At 35.5% G+C, this 23,504-nt stretch overlaps 2 protein-coding genes across 3 annotated transcripts in view; one reads left to right on the forward strand and one right to left on the reverse strand.

The window, feature by feature from the left end:
• Csgalnact (Chondroitin sulfate N-acetylgalactosaminyltransferase) overlaps positions 1 to 23,504 on the forward strand; it is a 199,016-nt gene that overhangs the window by 165,468 nt on the left and 10,044 nt on the right. Inside the window, exons 6-8 of the mRNA XM_066297031.1 lie at positions 19,499 to 19,990; positions 20,047 to 20,299; positions 20,359 to 20,517. Of these exons, the coding sequence (XP_066153128.1) occupies positions 19,499 to 19,990; positions 20,047 to 20,299; positions 20,359 to 20,517 (904 nt within the window). The remainder of the gene's footprint in view (positions 1 to 19,498; positions 19,991 to 20,046; positions 20,300 to 20,358; positions 20,518 to 23,504) is intronic.
• Positions 20,881 to 23,504, reverse strand: part of LOC136347240 (uncharacterized) — a 48,105-nt gene continuing 45,481 nt past the window's right edge. For both annotated transcript variants that reach the window (XM_066297033.1, XM_066297032.1), the window contains exons 7-8: positions 21,996 to 22,169; positions 20,881 to 21,100 (exon numbers count right to left, since the gene is read on the reverse strand). In XM_066297033.1, the coding sequence (XP_066153130.1) occupies positions 21,063 to 21,100; positions 21,996 to 22,169 (212 nt within the window). In that variant the 3' untranslated portion in view covers positions 20,881 to 21,062. The remainder of the gene's footprint in view (positions 21,101 to 21,995; positions 22,170 to 23,504) is intronic.

Below are 23,504 nucleotides of genomic sequence, written 5' to 3' on the forward strand. Positions count from 1 at the left end.
GAAAAATGATCCAACAATGTGATCACCTAAAATCCTGGCCCTAACGTTCAATTTCTGAGCTCTGTCACTATGAGTCTATCGAAATAGATAAAGATTGACGTTACTCCAGTAACGACTGTTATATCTGTTAACTTCATCATTTAAATAGAACAGACATTCATGAGGATACGTGGTATTATACAACAAATATCTGTTTAATCTTAACATAATTCTAAAGCATTCCAACTGACGGTAGAAATGATCCTCATTTAATACCTGTACTGGTTTTATGATATGAGAATAGAATTTGACTTCATCGAAAGTTCTATGAAAAGTACTTTTTAAATCGCCTGACCTTCTCATACAGACGTTCTGTTCTTCAGTTGAACATGCTCCAGAACCGCGATTTGGACTTCATCATTTCTCATTGGGCGGTGATTTTCGTGTTTTTTATTTTGGATGGAAGTAGTCTTATCGAATTCCATTAGCGTCGTAGCTACATGGGGGGGGGGGGGGGATGCAATTTTGTCGGGATGATTACGTTGAAGACACTAGCTGCCGCTGTTGCAGAATTATTGTTTCTGACTCACAATCTTGACTCTCTCTTGCATCCTTTAAACCATTTTAATCAAATTAAAAATTGAACGAACTGCAAAGTGATGTCTCGCCTCGAAGTGCTAAAACCGCTAAGTGCAAAAGAAAATATCAATAAATCGTTCCTTTAAAAAAATTCGGGCTCATCAATTTTAAATGGAATGTTGGAAATGTCATTTTTACTAATACATTTAAGACGTCGAGACGTTTTGAGTCTAATTGTACACTTTCAGTATTTGTTACAATGACATTCAAGGTTAAAATCAAGCTATTTGGTTTTCGTTTAGTTTAGTTAGCTACAAAAATAAAAAATTAAAGCTCGACCGTGCAGAGAATAAAATTACCTTTCAAACAAGGTACGAAACAGCCCCTCTTCCAATTTGAAAATTTCAAACGGATGGTTTCCAAGGGTGGAGAGGTGATATTTCGAAAACAACTTTTTCTCCCAATAAAGACCTTCTTTCTATAAAATTCGATGTGTTTTATAATAGCTTCTTTTGACAAACGACAGAAAAGATATTCGACGTAGATAATTTTTCCTGGGACACCTTGGAAAACACACTGTACATCAGCAATTGCGCTGAAAAATAGCTATATTTGCTTTAAAACGATATTTAATATTCCTATACCTAAACAGTTACATTTCACAAATAATGCCGTTTTGTGCATTGTCTCCAAGCACTGGATTACTTTGGCATATTTGCCAAAGGTAATTCTGGAACGGTTCAACGTTATGCCATCGTTCAAACAATTTGACAGCAGCGGGCTTGTGAATGTTCATTCAGGCAATTATGTGGACACAAAATAATGCTATTAATCGTGAAACAAGTCTACAGCATGCTAAATTACTTGAATTGTAATTGAAACTTAAATCGTAATTAAAACATATACAACGAAATAATTCAATTATTTAATACTCCCAATAGATGTTCAATGTGATTCCTATTGGATCTCTAGCCCTTCAAAATGCGCACATTTATAAATTGCTTCGTCGCCCTTTGGATATCATTTGCATTAAGCTCATGAATGCACCTGATTACACGTTGGTGCAATTTCTCTTTACGGCTTACTAGTGTGGTGTAAACTTGTGCTGTTATCTTATCCTGGAAGGCAAAATCGAGCAGGGTAAGATCGGGAGATACAGCAGGCCATTCCCACCGGACTAAACGCCTAAATCAGTTTATGTTGATGGTCGCAAACAACCATTGACATTATCAGCCGGAATATTGATTCATAGCATTTTAATAGAAACTTGAACGCCCCTTGGGTAGAGCGGTTTCTCTTGGATGCTTCTCAGTATTCCTCAGTTCAGATCAGTGCAGGTGAGATTTTGCCTAGATTAGTTCGACGCGGTAATTAATTCTGAAATCAAATATCGAAGTCACTCTGTAAATATACAGGGTGGAGCACCAAAAGCGCCTCGGGGTATTGCGTCCTTATTAATAATTTGTTCGAAAATTGTTTTTTGAGGTGTATGTAGGACCTTACAAGGTACATTTTAAAAATATTTTCATTTATACAGGGTGCATATAAAAAAAGATACATCTCATACATATGTTTTTTTTTTAATGGAACACTCTATATTTTATTACATGTTTGGAATTATAAGAAGAAAATAGTACAAGTTTGTATAACACACATTGGGTCTAAAAGAATCGCTTTTTGAGAAATTTTCGAAAATATAAAAATACAAGAGTTAAGAAACATTTTTTTTACTAGGTGAAATGAGTTACTTGACTGTTATTTTTTTACTATTACTTCTTAAGCACAAACTAATTTTCAAACTAGAATGAATTATTTACTAAACTAATATACAGGGTAAGCAAAAAGAGTTGTCAAATTTTACTCCCTTGTAATTTAGCATAACTTTCTTATTTCAAATGGAATATATACATTTTTATTTATTACTTAGAATCACTAATTAATTCCCTTTCAATTGACACTACAGTGTTCTATCTTTTACCGTTTTCCCATAATATGAAATTTTATTTAATTTTCAATAATAATATTAAATAATACAAAATACTTAATATGTGGGGTGGAATTTTAAATACTTCCGTTATAGGACCTTACTTTTTTGAAGGCAATTTAACTGGACAAGTGTTCAAAGACTTTATTGAAAATAGACTTGTAGAATTATTGGAAGAAATACCATTAACAGTTAAAAGAAAAATGTGGTTTCAGCTAGATGGAGCACCTGCACATTTTCATAGAGATGTGAGAGAAGTTCTCAACACTATGTTTCCCCTAAGGTGGATTGGGCGAAGTGGTCCTCAGTTGTGGCCCGCAAGATCGCCCGATCTTAGCACTATGGATTTTTTTATGTGGGGCTCCATTAAAGTTGCAGTGTACAAATTGCCACCAACAACAAAGGAGGACATGAAAATTCGAATTCAAAATGCATTTAAAGAAATAACACCAGATATGTTATCAAAAATGAAATTTTCTTTTCAAAAACGTATTCAATTATGTATTAAAATGATGGCCATCATTTCGAACATTTACTGTAAATTTAAAATTTTTTTGGGAATCCGTTAAACTGTAATAAATACTTTTAAAATTCGTCCTCTATAATTAGCTTTCTTTAATAACCATAGCAACCAATCCAAGGCATAACCTGACAATAATTTGTATTATTTAATGTCATTATTGAAAATTAAATAAAATTTCATATTATGGGAAAACGGTAAAAGATAGAACACTGTAGTGTCAATTGAAAGGGAATTAATTAGTGATTCTAAGTAATAAATAAAAATGTATATATTCCATTTGAAATAAGAAAGTTATGCTAAATTACAAGGGAGTAAAATTTGACAACTCTTTTTGCTTACCCTGTATATCAGTTTAGTAAATAATTGATTCTAGTTTGAAAATTAGTTTGTGCTTAAGAAGTAATAGTAAAAAAATAATAGCCAAGTAACTCATTTCACTTAGCAAAAAAAATTTTTCGTAACTTTTGCATTTTTATATTTTCTAAAATTTCTCGAGAAGTGATTGTTTTAGACCCAATGTGTGTTATACAAACTTGTACTATTTTCTTCTTATAATTCCAAACATGTAATAAAATATAGAGTGTTCCATTAAAAAAACATATGTCTGAGATGTATCATTTTTTATATACACCCTGTATAAATGAAAATATTTTTAAAATGTACCTCGTAAGGTCCTACATACACCTCAAAAAACGATTTTCGATCAAATTATTAATAAGGACGTAATACCCCGAGGCGCTCTTGGTGCCCCACCCTGTATATTTTTAAAATTTATTTATTAAAATTTTGTTATAAACAATAAAATCACCTCCCGTCGTGACTCAAAGCGTGGTTCGACGGGGGTCAACTTTCCCAGAAATAAATCCTAAACGCCATTCTCAGATACCTCTCTAATCGCCCAGCCGCCGTTTATCACCCTCTATGAGGACGTTTCACGGAATAACAGCCTAATTTCAGTGCATATCCGGCAAAATAAAACCTGTTATCATCGGAACCGTTCTCGAAAGACATGATAACACTGTGGAAATCGCATCCAGTTCTGTCGCAATTCTGACAACACGTGTTTCCAATTTCCTAGCAAAACAACTTGTTTAACTTGCCTCCATTCTACAAACGTCGGGCAATTTGATCAGAAGTTTTTCTACTATATTGAATACTAAAAGCGGACGATAAAATCATTTTGCGAGATGTTTAAGTTGTGATTGAACCTAAATCTCTCCTGAAACATAATTGAAAACGTAAGCGTGAAAAGCCGTCCCCCATTTCCAGAAAAATCCTAAAATAATTACCTGGATTTGGGTGTCATATTACACATAAATTCCCCGTTGCAGCTCCTATATTGCGATTCTATTATGCTCGTATTGATTCAAGCCGATAATCGACTACTCTGTATGGGGGCATGGGAGTGCAGATTATATAGGCGCACATATACAATTTAAATATCCGTCCCCATATATGGCCCCAATTTCCTATCGAAACAGGATATTTTCCGGGTGGACCGGAACGCTGTTGATTCCAGTAATTTCCAGAGTGCGAACGACATTTGATTTCTCTGCTAGTTATAATTAATTATGGCTTGAAATTAGATAATTGGACCGCAGTAGTGTGACCCGGGCTCTAGCTCTCTCTAGATATTTTCGTTGCATGTAATTTGAGTGCGTTGGCTGAAAAACTGAGCATGAATGTAAATTAAAGCCGTGTATTTAAGGAAATTGGGCCCAAAGTTAATTTTGCTGATGCTTTTATAATCGAGTTTTCCCCGTAAAGTTTGGCTTTAATTATCATCCTAAAAAAAGGGCAGATGAAAGTTACGCGTCGAAAAACGATCTTAAATTGCAGATGGTAGTTAAAACTCTTCAGATTTAAATATTCGTATTTTTTCTTGGCTTAAACGCTGGAAGTAACATTTTTACACTGAATTTCCCGTTTCTGCTGCCGCTCGCGTTTAAATGGAGAAATTCCACAGTTGTATTTTTCAATCGTAATTAGCGAAATTCCTAATTTGGTAATTAAAAAAAAAAAAAAAATTACCCTGTATAATTTTGCCTACGTGTTTGATGTAACATCCTCTAATTTGTCAGTAGTGCGAAAGAAAAACTCGTTATAAATTGGAGCTAAGGCACATATTTAGTCGACACTAAGAAATCTACCAAACTTGGGAAGTTTGCTGGCAAAGTTCGAAGTGCATCCAACTTAAATTCTACTCCTTTATACTCGTATACAGTTTCCGTTGAGCATTGCCGAAGTCCAAAAAGGATTATAATACTTACCACTCAGTTGAAATCCGCGGGAAAGTTTAAGAAAAAAGCGTGAGAAATCTCGGAGTAATAAACTCCATTTTCAGCACTCATAAAACGCCCACAGACCAAGAAAATCCATTTACAACTTAAACGCAAAACTTCAGAGAGATATGTAAGCTATTCGGTTGGGAACTTACCATTTTAGTGGGAAGTTTATTGCCTTAGAAGTTGCGTAAACTATTTCTTAGTGCCTCTAAACTATGTATTTCCTACTGTTTGTTTCGGAGATGTGGTGCCTTTCGCTCCAAAGTTCTGCAACTTCGGAAAGCTATTGTCTAAAGATTTTCCTTTCAATCGGTTTTGCTGCATGACGTGACTCAACTCCTTTGTAGATTTATGTATATGCAATTTCATAATGCAATTCGGAGATATATGCAATCTACGCGGAGCTTTTTAGTTATTCATTATTTTGTCATCTAATCGCATAAGAGGAAATTGCGTAGCTGCTGTTAATTTATCGTCTAGAAAAAGCTGCCGCAGAAGCTAATGCTTCCAGCTGCTCAGCTAAAAATTTTATTTTTGCAAAGGTGGCGAAAATATTTTTAGGATTCATTTTACAAAATATTTGCAGTTTAATGAACTTTATTTACACTGAGTTCCAAAAAAAAGCCCGATTTTTTCGTCACATTCGGAGTTTTACGACTTTTCTACCAGTTAGTCGAACTTAATAATTTTTTCGACGTTTTATGGCTCGTTAACTACTAATATTATTGGAAGAAACGCATTTGGTTTCTTTCTTTGTGGAAGTTAATGGAAAAATTTCCATTCCTATTCGCTTTCATTTTTTTTTATTTACTCTGGGCAGGAATACAGCATTTGTGTTAAAATTTGTTGGAAAGTTCCGTTTTTAATAAACATTTTGTTTTCCAATTCATAGTTTTATCTTCAAAATTGTCACGATCACAGCATTTTTGTTGGAGTCCTGCATTTAGAAAAATTAAATTCCTGCTAATACAACGCTGAATTCAAGAAGTGTGAAAAAACAATTTCATCGATATTTGACGTTTGACACGCAATATGCGTTAGAAATTCCTTTTACCACGCAGCTCAGAGCTGTTCAAAAATACGAAGAAACTGGAGGAGCAGGTTCTGGTCCCCTCGAAAACCAACTCCCAGAGACAATTGCTTTCTGGAGCACAGGTTTTACGCAATGGATTTAGCACTGCAGTGGAAGTGCAACAAAACTTCCGACAAGTTCGAGGTACCACACTTAGCAAAACACACTGTTTGTAGACGAATTCAGGAAATAAATCTCAAAGCAAGAAGGCCTGCGAAAGGTCCTAAATTATCTCCAGAGCACCGCATAACGCGAAGAAATTTTGTTGCAACCTATGGACAATGGAACATTCAGGAATAGTTCCGTGTATTATTCATGGATGAATCAAGGTGTTGCCTCAATACGGTGGACGGCTGAAAGCGAGTGTGGCGAAAATTGGGCGAAAGACTCAACCAAGAGTTGTTTATAGTGTCAGAAACTTAACGGAGGTTCAGTAATGGTCTGGAGTGGAATTTCTATGAACGGACGTACACCACTTCATGTTTTCTTTCCTTGGCAGTCAATGACAATTGACAATTGAATGTATATTGACAACATCTTACAGTAGTATATGCAACTGTATTTTGAGGAAGTTGGTCCTAATTTTATCCTAATGCATGACAATGTCGAACCACATGTAGCAGGAATCGTATCGAAACTTTTTAGAAACTACTGGTATCCGCACATTGCAATGGCCTGCCCAAAGTGCTGATATGAACCCAATTGAACATCTATGGGATGAATAAAGGCGCACGGTGCGTTCCCGCGATTGGCCTCCGGCAACTCGAGAACAAATACGTAGATGAAAAATGGAACATTATATGAGACAAGTCGGACTAAATTTAATTTCCACTATGGCAAGAATTTTAGGATCTCTAAGAATTGCCAGAGGTGGTAATACCTGCTACTGAATTTATTTTATTTGGAAATTTTGCTTTGTTCACAGCACAACTTTCCAGTAAACATGTTAAGTTAGTGCCTTTTTTATTCCCAATACGTTAGTTTGGATGGGATTTTTTGTTAAATGCAAGGTTACAGTAAAAATGCCGCAATTTCGATCATTTTAAAGGCAGAACAATAAATTGGAGGACAAAATGTTTGCTAAACAGGGCCCTTTCCAAAAACGTTCAAAGATTTTTAACACATTGCCATACTCATGCGCACAGCGATTACAATAAATGATCAAGAACGTGAATCAAAATTTTGCATTAACTTACGTGGAGAAATAAAACAATTTCCTTCCTCCCATTTACATTAATAGCCAAAGGACCAGGCTATAAAGCCTCCAAGAAATTATTCAATTCGAATAACTGGTGTAAAAGTTGTAAAGCTTCGAATTTAACACAGAATTGGGTGAGTCGCTTTAATGGAACTTAGCGTGTGTCTGAAAATAATGTAGGAAAAACACAAAATTGTAATTTTTTTACGTATTATTTAAAAGACCAACAATAATTTGGTGGATTTGCAAGTACCGCGCATGTATCTTTTAAATGCGCAATTTTACCCTCATTTGACATAATCTCTATCTATTGCGAGATGCCCATGCTACCCAACCTTGTCTTGCAGTAAAGTGCATAAGTCATTTTCCTCATGTTGGCGTAACAGGGTTTGTGAAGGCCAGAATAATAATATTTAAATGATGGGTCGGAAAACACACATTATGCGGCATTCGAGCGTTATCATCCTTTCTTCTCCTCATATTAAAAACATTGTGTATAGTGAGGAAGGGCTCAGTTTCTTAAATAATTTAATCGCGATCTAACGTTCTGTAAAGGCTATGGGAACCTTAAAAGCAATTGCTTCTGGTTTCTTCAAAAGTTTTACGTTTCTGTAGCTCTTACAAAGCTTCAACTAACGCTTGTAACATACCGTTTCATAATAGTTTTATTATTGCCTTTCTATGTAGGCTGTTTATTTCGGTTACTCACTGGACTTATAAAATTCCTATAAAACTTTTTTCCTTTACGTTTATTTTATCGTTGCTTTTAAGTAACGGTTTTGCAAGAAGTTCTCTAACAAAATAAAGTTATCCAATTCCTACTAAGGACTTCTTTTTGACTTATGGGCTGTCATGTTATGAAAATAAGCCCTTTAAATATGTATGAAATATGTCTTAGTTTCCATCGCTGAAACAACGAGTTTTCGACCAGTGGGCGTTCTTATGTTTTTAAGACCTGTCGGTCACGACTATAAACCGTAAAGTTAGAATTACGCCGTCGCTGTTGGGAATGGGGTGTAAAGTAAAAAATAACGCCTGTTAATTTTTTTACCACTTTTAGTGGTATAATTAAAGAATGTTGTACGTATTGTGGTCCGAAAGGAGAATTACGCCTTTGACTAAACAAAAGCCCACTGCCTCGTGTTGGACCTTAAACCACGGTTGTAGATGTAATCTTCTTCTTTCGGCCCTTTCAAGTAAATAACAATTCTGTAATTCGAGAACATTATCAAACTCAATTCGCTTCCTTTAGTAAACTTTCTTTCAATGATAGAAAATGTTATTTTCGCCACACGATGGACAACTTACTATTATTGCAGGGAGCAAATTTATCTAATATACTATTATTTACGAGAATAGTCCCAGAAGTACTCGACTAAAAACTTAAAGAAAAAAAAAGGAAAATATTACATTATTTCTCAACATAGTCTCCTACGAGGTTGATATACTTTTCCCAACGATGTTTTATAGGTTTTGCACTCTGTTTATAGGAAGAAGCTTCGAATGTTTCAAAATAGGTATCAATTTCGGACTCCACTTCTTCATTATTGGTAAATCTTTTTCCACGGAGCCATTTTTACAAGGTTGGAAATTGAAAATAATCTGAGAGGGCTAAATCTGGCGAATGGAGTGGATGAGAAAAAAAATTCCGAAAACAAATTGACTTATTCTGGTCATCGCGATAACGAACTGGTGCGTTGTCTCGATGAAATAAGACTCACTTTTTCGTCAAATGTGGTCGCTTTTTCCTAATTTCTTCATTCAAACGCTATAATAAGTTTGTGTAATATTCTCGGTTTATAGTTTTAGATAATCCATAGAAATGATTCCACGTGCATCCCAAACAACTGACATCATCACCATTCCTGCAAATAGAGCGGATTCGTATTTGTAAAACCCGATTCTCCCCTTCGAGTCCATTGTTTTGGCTACTCTTTCGTCTCAGGTGCGAAACGATGGACCCATGTTTTGTCCACTGTTATGAACCGACGCAAAAACTCGGCTTTATTGCTGCGAAAGTTTACCAAACACTCTCTTGAAACATCTTCACGCCGCTGTTTTTGCTCATCCAGCTCACAGCTTTCTCATATCCAATTTTCCGGTCAAAATGCGATAAACAGTACTTTTTTAAATGCTTATCATGTTTGCTAACTTGCGTAATTTGCACCGACGGCCTTTCAGTGCAGTTTTGTGGATTTTCACCACAATTTCTGGAGTGGTCAGATCTGGAGTGTCGGCGGGTCGACCACTGCAGACCTCGTCTTGGCAGCTCTTATGACCTCGTTTAAACTCTGTGTTGGAAAAATCGCAACGTGAAGATCTCGCACTCATGTACTGTTCTAACATTTGGGTAATAAATAAAAAGGAAAGTAAAAGAGACCTCAATCCTTGACCTACCATTATGTGCGGAACTACGGATACCGCGTTAAGTACCTTATATCTGATTTATTCCCCTCCTGATTTGTGACTTGCGAGCCGTAAGGCAAAAAAAAGGGCAGCAGTAAATCAACATGGAATATTCCCTATCGACCTTCGCAAGTGACCCGAGAAACAAAGGGTGGCAGCGATAAGGTAATGGTTCGAAAGCGTTAAGGTGGTGATCTCACGAATTCGTAGGAAAAAACCCAAGACAAGGACCAGCACTTCGGAGGAAGAACACTATACCTCTTAGAACGGCAGGCAAAAGCGTTTCCCGTTTCATCGCATTAATAAGCAAATTCTCAACGCTCCCGATATGGAAGACCAGATTAAACTTCAACAACTCCTGACGCATCTCGTTGTAAATCGAAATCTGAACACGAGTATTATAGTCAATAATTTGATTGCCAATCAAGCCTTGTACAACAACTAGCTTGTGAGTAAACATAGTGTCGTATGTGTAACAGTGTTTCTTTACCCTCTCGAACCTTCCGTCCTCCATTATCTCATGACGGAAGTCCGTCTGGTCCTTCGATCAAGTAAAAAATTCCGTCAGCGTAAGTAGATTACTTCATGGGCGCTTAATGAGGCACTCACTACTGTTAGGCAGGAACTCAGGAAGCTCTGGCCTAAATACTCTGTCATCCAGTATTTTACAGTTATTAACGGAAGACCAGATTCTCCCAAAATTAAATTCAACTCCACTTTAATGTTGGATGGACCAGGACTTTTCATATGAAATTATTGAATCACGTATCGATGATCAATTTTTTCATGTTCACAAAATCTGTAAAAGCGTTCACTAGAAACAGTTACACACACAACAAACACAAATTAACGTAGCATCTTAGCTTTTTAAGGTTAGGTCTTTGTACTGTAGGCAAGTTTTTAACGAAAAATCGCCATCTGTGTGTCAGGTGAAGTACTTTTAGGACTATTCTCGCATACCGGTCTGGCAACAAGATTGAACGGGTTTGAAGAGCTCGCCATGGGAAAACCAGTTAAGTCGTATTTGTCAAAGTGCGATTGCTGGGTTCTGTCAGTTTGACAATTAAGTATTTTATGGCTAATTCAGAAATAAACCAACGCGTTTCTATTGCAAAGCGTTTTATTAGTACGCGATGTGTCGCGCAGACGCAAAGGCGTTTCATGTGCCACGCCTAGGTCGCATTCAAAGTTTTTTGGTGGTACTCGTACAATTCGTACTCTAGAAAATATTGAAAGGACGAGGCAATCAGGTCAGCGAAGTCCACTGCGTTCTGCGGCCAGACACGCGATTGCGTTGAATATTTCGGATCGAAGTTTATGACGCATTCTGCATGAAGACTGACACTATCACCCATTTAAAGTACAGTTTGTCCATAAGTTTTAGTGACCTCGATAAAAGAGCCCGTTTACGTTTCTGCAGAGAAACGCTAGAAGTGTTAAATAACGAATCGAAATGTTCTCATTGGGCTTATCATGTCGGACGAAGCTTATTTTCATCTTACTGGATACATTAACACGCAGAATTTTCTGTGTTGGGCATATGATAATCCCAGAGAGTTGCACGATCAATCTATTCACGACCAAACAGCGGCTGCATGGTGTGGAGTGTCCACTTTTGGCATGATCGGACCATACTTTCTTGAGGAAAACAACCGCACAATTACCGTCGATTCTGACGGACATGCTATGATATGGGACATATAGTTTGACCCATAAAGTCCGCATTATATGGAAAATTCTTTTACTTACGAATTTGGGTTAATTTCAACTTTGCGTTGGGGTGGTGCTTCGGAAATGATGAGAAATGACATACAAATCGGAAAACAGTCTATAACCGTCAAATTGCGTTTTTTTAAGACATTTAAAATCTGCCATTATTTTTCAAAATTTTAACAAATCACAAAGGAAAAAGTTTCTCAATTTCTTATTTTCTACCTATATGCCAATTTTCAACTTCTGCTCAATGTTTTTTCATTTTTTTTTAAATTCCCTTACTTCCGTATTATTTAAATCTGTCAGCAACCTTGTGAGAACGATTACAGTATATCAAAGTAATTGTCGGAATGAGCATTCATTAATTTATACGTTATTATAATAAATTCATCATTTGAAAGAAAATATAAAATTTATTTAGAATGCTACGTGTGCCTTGATGCAAAGTTGATGTATTTATGAAGAAAATGTCCAGATTACTTTATTTCGGTATTTTTGCGAAGATCATTGACACGGAATTAGATTTGAACAAATATTGGCGTAAAATTATTGTCGCTGACCGATTTGAATACTTCGGAAATGCAGAAATACAAAAAAAATTACATTAAAGGTATGCGAGAAAATCGAAAATTGGCATATGGGCAGAAAATAAGAAACCGAGAAACTCTTTCTTTTGCAGTTTTTGAAAATTTTGAAGAGTAATGGTAGATTTTGAAAGTTTTTGAAAAAAAATCTATTTGAGAGTTATAAACAGTCATTTGTTTTTCGATCTATATATAATTTTTCCTCATTTCTGAAGCACAACCGTGGCAAAGTCAAAATTTGCCCAAATTCACAAGTATAAGAACTCCCCATATAATGCGGACTTCATGGGACATACGTGAATTTAGAATTTCAAAAAGAGCAAAATACTGTGTATGGTTTCAACAAGATGTTCCCACTGGTCATACCAGTTGGTGGGGTTTAAGTGTTTTACAGAAAATGTTCCCACGTCGCGTAATTTCACGTTTTGTTCGCGTTTCGATGGCCCTCGAGATCTCCGGACCTGACGGCATCAGATTATTTTCTTTTAGGGTGATTTAAAAAGTGTGCACTGCTCGTCCTCAGATAATGCAAGACTTAAAAGATTGGATTAGAGAAGCGGTAAATGGAATTGACCAAGATTTGCGTCAGAACGTGTTGGAAATGTTTAGAAAGACGCTGCAAATGTGTGTCAATGAGCATAGCGGACATCTTAAATTCATAAATAACTTACAAACATTAAGAAGTTTGCCAATGAGAAAGTTCATGTCTCAGTACCGGTTGTTTGATTCGTCATATTTATTTTCTTGCAGAGAGCTTTTTAAATCACCTCAATCTTTTTGCCGGACCCTGTATAATATTATTCTAATATTATTCTGATATTATTAATTATTATGTTATATGATGAGAATGTTGTTTCTGAATATGTTCGCAATTCGCGTGTGTCCATTTGGGAGACGAATCCTTGGGTTAACATAAGATGATTTTTTATTTATACCTCAAGACACGTATGCTTCATGATTGATGCATCGAATGTTAAATCTCAAATTTTTTCCAGAGCGGTAGTTTTTGAGATATTAAGATGCAATTTCCATCACGCAACTTTCTTCATTCTACCTTTCTGATGGCTTAACTTTTATTTATATAGGGTGGCTCACAAAAATGAAATGGCATATTTTTTACTTACACACACACATCTGAGGATTAAGGTTGAAAATAAATTTTAGGAAATGCCCAGAATGCCGGTAAATAACGTCGAAATATTTTGTGAGTGAATTCTAAAAATTAAAACAATAAGAAAAGGTCTTATAAATTTGCCCCAAAAATTGCCTCTCAAAGGGGCTAAAAACCTCTTAAAGGCAAAATTCTGAAGACGGTTCCCAATATTTTCGAAACGGTTTGCGCTACGACTGTTACGACTTGTTACAACTTGAATAATCATCGAATCCGTCAATGCCCGTTTGATTTTTACGTATAATTACTTTATATTTGTTTAGGTTTAGTTTAAACCCTTAATCAAGCGCCCTTTAAGTGGACGTACGTCGAGTTCCCCGTTTCTTAAATTCTTGCCTGTTTTTATTTTGATTTAGTCTAGACTATGATTTAACACTTTTTTCTATTTGGCTGGCCTGGGTAAATATTTAATTATATTTTGTTTGTGCTTATTTTAAGATTAAAAAGTCAATAAAATATATTTTAAGAAGTCAGTAACATTTTAGGCTCAAACGCGTTTGGATACATATTTGGGCTCGAATATAGATGCGCTCACGATTAAGTAGTATCTAGAAATACAATAGTAGTATCACGAAATTAATAAATTTTAATTAAAATACTGAGAGTTGTTGATCAATTTTGCACGAAATAGTGTCTCTGAGATTGTAAACCCAAGCTAGTCCGAATGTGATATCTAGTTCAACATCATCTAGACTGCCCCTTTGTGGAAGCCTCATATTTCGACCACAGGAAGGATCAAACAAAGGGGTGTTCGAGCCGCACCACACAGACTTAGGTCCTCGACATCAGTTCACATTTGATCCTTCCATTCGGATCATATCAAAATTATAAAATTCGGTGTAATTTAATAAGTTGGAATTGGCAAGTTTTTCCATGTTAATAATTGGAGATTGTAGCGGGGGGCGTCACGTAGAGGGGTCTCTCATATAAATGTTGCCTTAACATTTTTGTTTATGACATTTCTTAATTTTTCAAATCTAATTAGTGAATTGCAAATATTTTTCGAAGTCAAATAGTCCTTTTATCTTGTCTCGTTAGGATAGACCATTTTCCAGGGAAATGATTTTTTTTTAATCGATAGAGAGTTATACAGGCGTGGAAATGTATCTTGATAGTAAGCATTCTTGCCATATTTTCTTTAATACTAGCAATGACAAGACTAATATTATTACGGATTTGTCACTTACATTAAAATATGAAAATTAAAGTTGTCACAAATGTTGAAAATGGCCTTCTTTCATTTTAGTTCTTCCTTTAATTCTTTTCTTTGATGGATTTCGATGGCTATGTAATCGCGCATTGGTTTTTAAAAACTCATTTTTCTGGAAAACCGTTTATTTTAACAAAATGCAATAAGAGAATTTCTTTCGAAAATATTTGTGATTAAATAATTTGATTTCAAAAATTAAAAAATGTCACGAACAAAAAAATTTGGACAACATTTATCTAGGAGATCCTAAAATTTGCAATAATTAACCCAAAAAAACATTTTCCATTTCTATTTATGAAAGCATATCGAATTTCATAATTTTAGTAGGAACCGTTTCGAAAATATTGCGAAAAAACAATTTTCAGACTTTTCCATTTAAGGAGTTGCAGCCCCTTTAAGAAGCAACTTTTACAGCATGTTCATAAGACCTTTTTTATTATTTTAATCTCTAGAATCGGTTCACAAAATATTTCGACGTTATTTCCTGTATATCTGGGGACAGCATAGCGCTAACCGTATCCACTATATTACACAACAGACATAGGCGATTTCTCAGACTAAAAAATGGGAAAATACGATATTTCGCCGAACTACTCTAATTACAAAATAAAAAAAAAAACTGAAAAAGAATTAATTGGAAAGTTCTGTATTTCGAAAACAATTAATTTGGTTGGGGACATCTGTGCCAGTGTTTTGTATACCCTATTTAAAAATATCCCGTATACAGTGTATAGATTTGAAAATGAACCGACTTCGATATTATGGTGATTATAGGAAATAAGTAAATATGCAAAAACACGTTGATTTCATTTTCTAGGGGGGAAATCTTCAAGTTAGTTTTCTATTAAATTGCACACCCCCTCTAGAGGGGATAGAAACAACCACTAAAAGTTTAAATGGGAGAGGGGGTTTGAGTTTGCCCTTATTTAAAAGATCTTTCAATTACCTTTCCGAATATTTTCTCTTCATTCAGAAGTTTTCAAAAAATTGTGTCCAAACTATAAGTGAGCTCCGGTAGCTTTGACATTTAAATCGTTTATTAATGTTTTCAGGGTTCAAAATTCAGTCCCCTATTTTCTAAACGGTAATAAAGTTTTTTTTTCAACTTCATTTTAAAATTCACCAAAATTTCTACGTGAATTTCCCTCCTCGCAGCTGTAATTTCTCTCGTCAATTCTTGTAAAACTTCAGACTGGGTTTTATAAAAAAAAATTTCAGATGCCCCTAAAAAAAATCCTGAGTGGTCAAATCGGGCGGTTGCAATGGCCACTCGAATGGTTCTCTTCGCTCAATTCATTTGCCAGGAAACCTATGGCGTAACCATTTCCTAACGGAGAGAAAATAGTGTGGTGGAGTTTCATCTTATGAAAAATGAAGATCTTCTAAAACGCTTTATTACTTTTTACCTCATTACTTTGTTACCAGTCGCGCCAATTTGATTTTCTAAATTCGTTATTATTATCTCTTCGTTTGTACCTATATCTCTTCTAGTAGATTTAAGTAAGGCTTACCAGTTAGGTTTTCTTTTATGAATAAAGAACCAATAACGGCATTCTCACGAATACCAGTCCAGACATTTATTTCTTGTGGATACTGTGTAATACTTTCTCTAACTAGTCGGAGATTTTCATTTTTTTGTAATCGACAATTCTGTTTGTAAACATGCGCATTAAGGAGAAACGTTCACTCCTCACTGAAGCAAATGCTAAGCTTAAATCTGCCATTGTTTGACAAAATTGAAACGTTATATCAAAACTTTCGTCAAAAAGTTGTTGAAGAATTTGTTTTTTATATGGGTAAAATTTATTCAACTTTCGTGCTTTTTTTACTCTTTCACGAGACATTCTTACTTCATCTGCGATAGTTCGAACGAAGCTGGTCGGTTCAGTAATGAAAGAGCCTAAAACTTCAATTTAAGCTGCTTCGTTCAAAACACGAATGTGAACTATTTTTTTGTTGAGAATGGAACCAGTCTTAGTCAACTTAGCAAGTAATTCCAACGCGCATGCATGTTTCAAATTGGTATTGGTATTCTTCTTATTAAAAGTTTCTGCTCTTTTTGCGCATCTTTCAGCTTCTCTATAGATGAAAATAATCTCGGTCCTTCGTTGAAACACGTATACATTTCTGTCAATATTCGCGACACAAAATTTACAATAATAAATATCTGGTAATTTAACAAAGAAGTCAAATCTTCTATTATTCTTCTTTAATCCAACAGTCTTATTCTTGCTGTTTTTCCTACGAGTAGAATATTTAAGTAAATGTATTTGCAAATACAGATAGAAAAATAAACACCTAAATATTCATCTGTTGTTTATAAAACTCAACTGCAAGATTTGGAAAAATTTAACAGGAGAATTGCAACTGCGCGTAGAGAAACTCAAAAAGGAGTTTTTGCGAATGCTACAGTGGAGATTGAAAACAGACTTTTTTAGTGTTTAGAAATTAACGGGCAGCATTTTGAGTAATTAAAACATTAATAAACAATTTTTCTATTGTGCAATTGTTGTTTACAGTTTTCACATGATTTTTCGGCAACCTGTCAATGAAAAAAAAGGGCATATTTGGAAAGGTAATTGGAAAATTGTAAAAAATTGTAAAAAAATTTCAAATGAGGTATAACTCAGTCCCCTTGCCATTTAAGATGTTAGTTATTGTTTCCACCCCTACTAGAGGGTGCATGTAATTTACTAGAAAACTGATTTGAAAAATGTCCCCTGGGAAAATAAAATCGACGTATTTTTGCATATTTACATATTTTCCATAATCACCGAAATACCGAGGGTTATTCGTTTTCAAATTTATATACTGTATATGTATGTACATGTAAGTTTCCGAATCTGATATGTCGAAATATTACTGTAGGTGAAGCAAAAATGTAAACGTGGCAATAGGATATACCTTGTTATTGTTACAATTAGACACCTTGGTCGACCAACCTCCATGTACAAATTTGCACCAATTTTTTTTTAACGAAGCCGGTCGCTGCATTCTTATTCGCCTTGCCTGTATATGTTTTCTGACGAATCAAAAATTTATTATCTCGGATTCTTGAAAAATTAAATCTAATGCTGGGCCTTACATTTTTCTAAGGCGAAAACATGGGCATAAAAGCTTTAAAAATCCAATTTTCAGATAGAACTATTGTTCTTAAGCAACGGGAGGATTCGAGAAAATCCAAAAAGCCTTCCCAGAAAAACTTGCCATTCCTGCAGCTAAATCCGAAAAGCCGGGCCCCACTAACAACATAAATGGCGTGTTGGCTTAATGAGTTAAAAACTAGCCTGCAATTTTACCCTTGCGATTTTCCCTGTATATTTAATCAATTCCGTACTCGTTGTGTAGATGGAGTTTTTCTAAAATTCAAAATACCAATCTGTGAGCCAAAGCATCGAAAAAATGCGGAGAAGTTATTATGCGGAACGTACTTCTTATTCCCATTCGGAAAAGGAACTTAGATTTACTTTTCTTAATTGTGCTATGGGTAAATCTAGGGAAAATTAGATTATTTTCTTATCGACTCTGTGTTAATGCACCTAGAATATTTCCGTAACTTCTGATGTCACATAGTCAAGTAAATTCAATTTACTTAAGAAAATTTGGTAAACCGTGTTAGAGTTATGGAGTTTCAAATTTTGCATTAAAATTCGCTTGCCAAAATGAAATTGCTACAGTGAAATGAAATTAAGTGGTGCAATTTTGCGTTAAATATCGAGCTGGAATTGCAAGGATGCAACGAAAAACCAAAACTGAAACCATTTAGGGCACACACCGTAATATTGATTTCTAACTTTTGCTTATTAATTAGCAATTACGAAAATCTCAACGTATTTTAAATTACGGAGATGAGTGATAGAAACCATTATCCTCGTTACAACACGAATTAACAAAAAATAGCAAAAAATAGTTGCCTCTGGCAAACCTTCTGTAAAACCAGCTTTTCCATCTACTGTAGATAACAAAGCGAGGAGTAGTACAACTCTTTAATCCCGCTGGTTTAAACGTAATTTAATTTTTAGGCAAAAACCCTCTTGATTGAAAACATGATTAAAAGTGAGCTTGGTATTTCGGAGATTAAAACGTTCCTGCTAAATTAGTTGAACCAGGAGGATGCGGAAGTTTATTCAATTATGGCTTTATAGGTACAACGAACGAATTTCAAAAATTGTTAAGAAGTAAATTGGTTTTTTTGTACGGCTTTACAAGATATGCTTATGCTTTCCAATGATGATTAATGTCTTGTAAAAAGGGGTAACACGAGGGCTATTAATCAAAACGTTTCAATAATATTGTCTGTTTATTGCTTGTTATTCTTGGAGATTCCATATTACCCGATATATTACATAGGAGCGAAGTGATCCAGTTAACAAAGAATCAGGGTCTTTCATAGGGCCGTAACGTATGTCAGATACGTGTGGAATAATTACATTCTTTACGCTCCCCGATATGGCAACAAATTATTGCGTTATATTGGATTATTGCTCTATATCGGAGACCACCCATAAATCCTCATCACATCATATTATCTTTTAGAAGTCTCTAAACACTTACGCCTCCTTCAGTCCGATAATGGGCTATTGTGATACTTATAAAAGAAAACCTCAAAGCATGTCAATGTGTACTCGGGAATATGATTGATCGATATAATACAACTAGCTCCACGGGGCTCCCATTCTAAGGTGATTTTGAATGATGGGGAAATCTTGTTCCGTTTGGGTGTACAATATGTCGATGTCGCCTTTATTTCTTGCTGAACGCTGCACTCAAATACAGATTTTTTTCTTGTTTCAGGACGCACCGTGAACAGCCAATCATCCCAAAGTCCTGTTCTCACCAACACGGAGTTCTCAACTTATCTCAGAAAGCAGGTGATGCAAGCTGAAATCCTTCACGGCACCCCTCTGAACAATGAATACGAATTAATACCCTTCAACCATTTTACCTACAGCAGAGTTTATCCCACTGACCTGGGGTTGGGCAAGAGGGTAGTCGAAAAACCTATTGGCTATAAGCGCAAAGACCTGCTGGAGGCTTTGACCAAAGGGCTAGACACTCTGAACAGAAACATTACTGATAAACTTAAGAAGTACATGTTGGACGACTTCGTGGAAGGGCTTTACAGAATAGAACCGACCACAGGCACTCAGTTTGAAATGTACTTCAGGAGCAAAATTGTAAATAAAACTGGCAGTGCCGAGCACGGGCCTGTTGGTGGTTTTACCAAGATGGTCGTCATGAGGCCCTTCGCCCCACTACAAACTATTACTAACGAAATTCTACCTGGTAAAATTTACTTATAAAGATTTTTGGGTGAATAATCGATATGGTGTTGGTTGCAGGACCAAAAGACAAGGAATTGATACACATAATACTTCCTTTGAGTGGCCGCACTGCTACCTTCCAAAACTTCATGGACAAGTTCGTAAAAATCGGCTTGAAGAACGACAAGAGGCTGCACTTAACAGTAGTGTATTTTGGAGAGGAAGGTCTGGCCGAGGCCAGGAGCATAATGTCCAGGGTTCTGATGACTAAGAATTCTGGAGGAAGTGCCAATAATTTGAGACTGTTGGCCCTAAATGAAACGTTCTCGAGGTAAGATCAGATAGGGTCAAGTAAATTTTTTTTCGGAATAATTTGGTACTTTGTTACAGGGGTAAAGGCCTTAGAGTGGGGGCTGAAAGGGCCTTAGATACAGGACAAATCTCGCAAACTACTCAGAGGATGCAAAAGTCCTCAGAGAGGAAGTCGAAACTTCCTCAGAAGGATGTTCTGTTATTTATGTGTGATGTCGATATTGTGTTCAGCGCTAGGTGAGAGACAAATCTGACAATGTCGGATTAACTGGAACACTTCTTCGCAACTTTGCTATTTTCTTGTTAATTCAAATTGATTTTCTTGGATTTTATTCCCCAATTGATTTGATGCCTTTATAGACACATCGGAAAAGTTATGAATATTTTTACAAACATATTGAAGTTCTTCTGAAATTAAGTACAAAATAATATCATGCATTTATAGTATCCGAAAGCGTTTAATATACAATAAAACTAAGCTTTCCTCGATAGATTGTTAAATCATATTGATTTTTTTTAGGTTGTACATAAAACTAAAAATTATCTTTTAACTTAACAAAATATTCTCAGCAACCAAAACAGATAAAGTCAAATACAAAATGTGATCTCCACGGTTATTAATTACAGCCCTAATTCTGTTGCCCATAGTTAAAATGATATTCTTGATTTTCGCTTGTGGTATCCCTCTCTATTCTTCTGACAGTAGCTTCTGCAATCAAAAGGCACCGTGAATGTTGGCTATATGTGGCGAAACTATTCTTTGAAACATGTTGCAAACGTGGTCACTTGGATTCAGATCTGGCGATTGTGCTGGTCATTGCTGAAAAAAACCTCAATCGTGGCAATTTTTTGGAATTAATTGAGTGCTCTTCTTACTTTTCGTTATGAATTTATTATATACTAGACTAGCTTATAAATTCACAAACGCGAACACAGCTTCTGCGTTGCGAGATTAGAAGTAAGGAAGAGGGACACTACTATATGTTCTGCAGAGCTTAAATACTAAAATCTCTTGGTGATAACCATGGGCGTTTCCTAGGTGGGGTGCACTTAACCGCGTTTAAACTACCCACATCCTTAAACCGTGAGAGAAAATCCTTTTTTTTGGAAATGCCGTCAATCGGCATTGGTACTGTAAATTTTGAGCCGATGCAGCATATTGCTGGGGATCTCCACGCCGATAAAGCATAGGGCTGATAATGCTAATGTCGCCAAAGGGTATTGCAAGGAATTCTAATTTACACGATAAGGCTGACCATGGGCGCACCATAAGGGTACGTCACATCCTTGACCCTCTTGCAACATACAATTAAAACGACCTCTCTGTAGATTACGTTAAATACAAAAAAATGACGACGCGACAGATTTTTTATTGGTCAACCAGTTTGTCACAATCTCGATGACATGTAAACGAGCATAATCATTCATGAGGTGAAAGTTTTGGCCAGCATGACCAGCAAATGGTCGGACTATAGGGTTAAGAATTATATCCATGTGCTATCGAGCTATTAGGAATCTATTTGGAAAAACGAGGATGGTTCTGCCGTCAATCATTATTTAAGCCCACACCATTTTTTTACCACCTCTACGTGAATAGACATCCTGTATATGTTACAAACGTTCAACATTTCCAGGCCGTCTCTACATTCTTATTCTATGAGAATCTGGATGGAAACCAAATCTGGAATTGTCAGTGAATAAAACTGTTGCCTTACCAATTCTATTCCAATTTCTATATACTTGACGCCACTCTAATCTTGCAGTGCCATTGCCTTTGGAATGAGATGGACATCTTCGTGGTCTTCGACTATGAAGATTGGTTTCATGTAGACTATTTCTAACAGCATCTCGATCTATAGTGAAGAGGTGCAATGGTCGTAAATCTGTAACTAATCCAGATGTCGTAATAGGAGGTTGCCTTTTAACTGGTGAAACAAAAAAGCGATTTTGAGCTGTAGTTGTAATGCATCCACGTTCTAGATATTGTTCTGCCTAAGTATCCCTATTAAATAATTCGTCAAAATTAGTTGACATAAAGTTACCATTGTAGTTGTTTCAGCTTATACTAGAAAATAGGAATTCGGTATCTATTGAGGCTGATGTGTCTATGGCAGATCCTTTAAAAGGGGACATCATAGGTCACCCAAATTGTTCAAAGGGGGAGATTATATGTCACCATTCTAATATTTGTTAGCAACTGGTATCAGCTTTTCTCTTTTTCGTCTGAGACGTTTTAATTGCAGGCTTTCATTCATTAATGTCGTTAATTTTATTCAGGTTATTTCAGAAAATTACCGAAAACAATCCACACACTCACAAATTTACAAGATCCGTCATCACGAATCCATTCCCTGCAGCCCTTTAGCATTAAATAAAGTAGTGGTTAAAACCACGTCCTCACTGTTTAGCTCGCTGAGTCATTTTTGCTGATTCAGTTAGACTTAATGCATATTGAATGTGGTTTTCAATCGTACTGATCAGTCCATATATGTTTTCAGTTAAGGTAAATTGTTTAAAGCCTACATTTGTTTAATTTTACTAATAAGTATTGGAAATGCAGTCATATTTTAACAATTAACCACGGGAAGTTATTTAATTACGACAATATATTTAAATTAAGCAATTTTATGGGATTCACAAAAAAAAAAATTACACGTGAGAAAAACGGTTATTTATTTTTCTTTTTGATCAAATTGATTCAGTTAAAGGCATTAAATACGGCTGGTTAGTGAGAGCGCGACTTCACTTACGCAATTTGAACCTGACTAAGAGCTAAATTATTAATTTGTTATCAAATTTAACTCTAAACTAATCTCCATGCAAACGTTCAAATAGAGTCCTAGTGTTCGTCAGATCCCTCGTTTCTATAGACACTAGCTGGATGTTAATCCCAACTCAACCTAACGGCACATTAATAATTTGACTCTAAAATGCCATTTCGAATTTTGATAATGATCGACTAGCTCCGGAAGTATCCGCATAAATTTGATTCTCTTCGAATATTTTCGGATCTTTATCTTGAAACTTTAATAATTCTTATCCAGCATATCCCTACGAGACTATCAAGACTTTACGATGATTAAGAGCTATTATCAATGTAATTCTGAACTCCTAGTCCTTAATCCCTAATCTGGCCCATATTTACAGCTTCTTCGATCTAAACATATTGCAGATTTTGTTTGTATTAAATCGTCACATAACGATCACTTGAGAGAAATTCCTTC

This window comes from Euwallacea fornicatus, chromosome 27, assembly GCF_040115645.1.
Source record: "Euwallacea fornicatus isolate EFF26 chromosome 27, ASM4011564v1, whole genome shotgun sequence".
Taxonomy (NCBI): Eukaryota; Metazoa; Arthropoda; class Insecta; order Coleoptera; family Curculionidae; genus Euwallacea; species Euwallacea fornicatus.